General features: G+C 45.5%; 2 protein-coding genes across 2 annotated transcripts; one reads left to right on the plus strand and one right to left on the minus strand.

Moving 5' to 3' along the window:
- Positions 1 to 586: 586 nt before the first annotated feature.
- On the minus strand, positions 587 to 1,373 carry VTP01DRAFT_4032 (uncharacterized protein; the record flags this gene model as incomplete). The annotated part of the gene is made up of 4 exons (XM_069382670.1): positions 587 to 796; positions 857 to 981; positions 1,067 to 1,246; positions 1,301 to 1,373. 4 exons carry the CDS (start codon positions 1,371 to 1,373, stop codon positions 587 to 589), a joined length of 588 nt encoding a protein of 195 aa, XP_069235966.1.
- A 419-nt stretch (positions 1,374 to 1,792) lies between these two features.
- VTP01DRAFT_4033 (uncharacterized protein) lies at positions 1,793 to 3,874 on the plus strand (the record flags this gene model as incomplete). The annotated part of the gene is made up of 2 exons (XM_069382671.1): positions 1,793 to 1,835; positions 1,896 to 3,874. The coding sequence occupies 2 exons, from the start codon at positions 1,793 to 1,795 to the stop codon at positions 3,872 to 3,874; spliced, it is 2,022 nt and encodes a 673-aa protein (XP_069235967.1).
- Between the last annotated feature and the right edge of the window lie 968 nt (positions 3,875 to 4,842).

The following is a 4,842-nucleotide window of genomic DNA, read 5'->3' on the forward strand; positions in this document are numbered from 1 at the left end:
GGACGTTTTGCCGGAACAGATTTAGAGGCAAACGGCAGCAACAAATCCTTCAAAGGATTTTCGTGTGTTAATCTTTTGCTTGATTTTTGCTGCGGAACTTACGTCAGCGACGCCCACTTCTGAAAACTGCAAGATGGATGGAGCGAAGAGCGTCTGATCGGAAGCCAATCAGAAGAGCATGCTAAACTTCTTGTGGAATCTGTACGTGTTTCTATTCAAGAGCGAGAACTAGGCAGCGTCGGGAGACCTTGCAAGGCAACTTGCGTCATACACAACCTGCGAAGGTAATCATGTTTTCCTGGCCTCTCTTTCCAGTCATTTGCTACGCGAATGTATCGCCATTCGTGAAAATAAGCTACTTTCCTAGACTACGGAAAAGCTGTTCTTATTCCTATATCTGAGACAATGCTGAGAACGACGAAGATGCTCGTCAAAATTTATCCATTCTCTTTTTTCTTCCTCTAGCCCTTAAACCTACTCTATATACTGTGTTTGGTATCATTCGATTCTCCTGGTAACATAGTGTCTGACAGGCATGGCATCAATATGCTGACATGGTTTGAGGTTGTGTCTTTCCTGAAAGGCGTCAAGCAACCCCCTTCAGTGATCTGGTTGTCAGCGTTGTCAGCTGAGGCAGTTGCACAGAACGCTGGTTTAGGTAGGACAGATATGCGTTCCAGCCGAGAGCGCATGTGCTGATCAGCAACGGCCGGTATAAAGGATTAACAAAAAGGAAGCCAAAGAGATTGACAAACGGCCAAAAGCGATACGAGTTGGACAAGGCGTTAAAGTAGCTCTGTTTGCCGGAACAGATTTAGAGGTAACAGGCAGTAACAACTTCTTCAAACGATCTTACTGTGCTGAACTTTTGCTTGATTTCTTCCGCGGATCTTCCTTCAAGGACGCCCATTCCTGTCAAGAATACTGCAATGATGGATGGGGCGAAGAACACCTGATCGATGGCTAATCGGACGAGAGCACCTAAAGAGCGTGTCCACATGGTAAGTATTTACTTGGACTTATCCAGATGTATATAGGTAATTTGGACAGATATTTTGAACGAAACCTTGGACTTTGTGTTGAATTTGTATCTTCCTATTCAAGAGCGAAAACCAGGCACCGACAAGAGGTCCTCCAAGGCAACTCGCGTACATTGTCATGCGCAATGTGCGAAGGTAATCGTGTTCCTGACCCCTCTTCTCGATCGCTTGCTGCGCAAATATATCACCAAGCGTGAACATGCAAGCTGTAGCACAAGTTAGTTTCCTAGACTATGGAAGCATTGTCCTTGTGGCTGTACCTGACTGAATAGCATAGGTACGTAACGGCCGCTCAATGAGTTGTTGCCTGTAAAACTGTAGGAGGCCGTTCATGTTGTAAAGTTGCACAAACCCGGAAGAATCTGATCGCCGAAGTTCCGAGTAATACCGTGTTGCCAAGTGTTATTATGAAGAGGGCTGCTGAAAAATATATAGCCCCTGAGAGTCCTGCGAGAACACTGCTCATAAACGCTCGTATATATGTTGCGCTATGACAGGAATACAATCAAGGACTAACCATCTGCTGACGCTAGCAGCGTATCCTCGCTACGTTGTAATATATCAACATCTTAATTATGTACTCAACGATTTGATCACCTTTACTCAAACATCGCATATTAAATTGCAGTAGAAAAGAAATGTAATCAATGCCTGATGTTAGATGTCGACAGGTTTACACGATGTGGAGAGACAAAGATATTCCGTCGAAAAAGTCAAATAAGCATTTTTTCTCCAGTTTCCACTGCTTGTGTATGGGTAACCTCAAGGATAACAGACAGAAACGAAACAAACCATGTAAGTCAAGATCGCTGCAGCGTGAATCTGATCATGACTAAATGGATGCTTCCACGTTAGGCGAGAATTGTCGTGCGCATCGCCGGAAATGTGCCGTCATAATGGGTACCTCGTGTGAGCGATGTCGCAAAATGTCGCTACCCTGCCTGTTCAAATTCACTGCGAAACCGATATCACCTACAACCACTATACCTATTCGAAAGACAGTCTCGGCCACAAAGAAAAGTCGTTTGGTGCACCAAGTTTTCGGGCTGCATGAAGACGCCGAAGAATTGGAGGCGCAGCTGCAGACAGTATTGGCAGCTCATCGACAACAAAAAGTCGTAAGCAGTAACAGGAACAACGATTGGAGTCTTAGTATCAGCAAAAGCTCGCTGGGCGGCGTGCGCCTCGAAACATCCGTGCATGCAATGTCAGATATGCTTGGATTTCTTCAGCAAACGTGGCAGTACTTTTGCGAGGGTTTGCCTCCAGAGAGGACACCAACTTACTACGTAGACCGCACGCAGCAGTACCTGAAAGTAACGTATCGAATGACAGATCTCGAGGGTAGGATACGCCGTCTCTTTTCCCAAGTCAAGACGATTATGCCAGCAATAGATGCAGATTCGATGCTTCCGGACGAACCTGCAGTCATCGAAGCGAAGCGCAGAGTGATTGACACACATTACGGCTGTGGATTATATCTTAGCCCCGTGCTCGTGCGCTCATACTACAAGGACTATTTGAAATCTAATCCAAACTCTATGCTGACGAACGCTTTGGTGGCGTTCGTCGTCAGCTCGCAGTGTCGCCACCTCGATATACCTTTTGAACGACGTGAGATTGCACAAATTTGCCAGCGGGAAGCGCGGTCGCAACTTCAAGACGCTTTATTTGACAATGTCGAAAATATACCATCTGTAGAGACCATGGCAACGCTCTGTCTACTCGGTAAAGTTATGCTGACACGGCTGAAGGCCGACCAGGCTCGCATTTACTTGAGTCTGGCTTGGCGAATGGCTATACAACTTAAAGATACCTATCTGCAAATTGTTCAAGATATTGACCGTAAGATCGGCATCGATGCTATGGATCCGGTGCTGATGGCCAAAGCAGAGAGTTGGAGACGTATGTTTTACGTATTACGGTATTTGGAAACCATCATGAATATCATGTACGAAGGAAACGCAGACTATTCCTCGATTATCTTTCACGGCAACGTTGGCTTTCCGGCTGTGCTACCCTGTGAAGAGAAGGACCCAGCGCTTGCGAACGCAGTGCGGATATATCGATGCAACATCCAGCTTAGCATATTACCATGCGGACAAGGCGAATCAACGTCGAGAGAGGAAGCTGTTGGTTATCAACTGGTTTCCGGCGTACTTGAATCCGTATCTTGCGCTGACATTGAGTTCATTGAGACTCGACTTGCAGAGTTTTGGCGAAGGACACCCTCTGAATATTGGCTTTCCGACGATCCACTTGGATACATTGATCTTGAAAGGCTGAAGCGCTGCACGGATCCACATATCCTGTACCTGAATCAAATGTATTACATGTACTGGGTGCAGGTGGAAAGTCGTTTGATGCAGTCACCTGCCGTGGCTGACATGACAACAGCTTCCCTCGCTCGTTTAGATGCAGAGCGTGCACTGTTAATTGTATCTATATGCTGCGACGCCGTTAGCAACATATCGGCTATACTTTATCAGCATATGCCATGCGCCGTCGAGTTACACTGGATGTCAATTTTGATGGAGTTCTTGATACGTCTCAAGGATGCAGCCGATCCCGGCATACGATCGAGAGCAAAGTCGAATTTGCAAAGCTTGCTGTACATCCTCAACAGTATATTTGAATTTCAAGCAAAAGAAACACGCACGCCTTCTTCGGAGGGCGGATACGACAGTTCGAGTTGCAGCAGCAGCTGCAGTAGCGGATCATTCTTGGACGGGACGGAAAGTGCAAGTTTATCAGTCATGCCTTCAGATTATCTTCGGGAGTTTTGGAAACAGATGGATTTGTACCTCGGCGACCGAAGTTTTTTGCAACAATAACAGAAAACAAGATATACATGTACGTCCCACCGACGCACACGTACAGATGTGAAGGGAAAGAATTGTTTCCTTTCCGTCACTTAAATGTTCCCTCCTTCTCCTCCTCTCTATCCTTTCACAAATCTATAACTTACCCGGCATCCCGTTTCCGTTGTACATATCCAATCGTTTTGCAATCTGTAATTATACTAAATTGACAATAGTTCTCGTCGAGTATCTTAGTTATGACATTACATGGAGTCTGAAGGTCTGGGAATCATGAGCTCTTCTGAGCGACTGGGGGAGTTCACCCTCGCTCTGGGCGATGTACCCTTCTGGGTGATGTGTTGATCAATCTCCCGTACGGGGCGTCGCCTCACAGGGATTTGCTTTCAACGAGATGCTTTGCTTGGTGAGATAGAAGTATACAGCTAAGTGAACAAATATATATATATAATACCACCATGGCGAGAGTCGAGTGACAGGATATCCTTACATTCAACAGGTAGAGATACGATGGTTTGGTTTTGTCTATCGCTAGAGTGACAAATTTTGTTGACTACGGAGGCTCACCCATTGCTGGCTGAGGAACTTTATTGGGCATCAACATAGATTGTACTGACAGAGCAAAAGGGCGTCAAAAACTAGGATACTCTATTAATATAGGAGGATGAAAAGTCAATCAAAATCTTTACTTGAGTCTCGTTCACTTGAATTACAATCGGGTGTATGATGGTAAGTATCCTCCAATGGCAGTTTTAATATTAGTGATGCATACAACAGGAGCTGCAGTTCTTCGAAACCAATCTTTGGATGCACAAGAGGGAGGAATCGTTCCAAATACACGGTATTTGCTTGGGTATTGTGACAGAAGACGAGCGAGAGTCTCCTCGATCCACCTTCAAATTATTGATAGAATATACGTCACACTATCAGACAGGGAGGGCTCGTTATCGATTCTATATCGTAAGTACAATCGGGAAAAGTAA

Source organism: Rhizomucor pusillus, assembly GCF_041956525.1.
Source record: "Rhizomucor pusillus strain CBS 183.67 unplaced genomic scaffold VTP01scaffold_19, whole genome shotgun sequence".
NCBI classification, from domain to species: domain Eukaryota; kingdom Fungi; phylum Mucoromycota; class Mucoromycetes; order Mucorales; family Lichtheimiaceae; genus Rhizomucor; species Rhizomucor pusillus.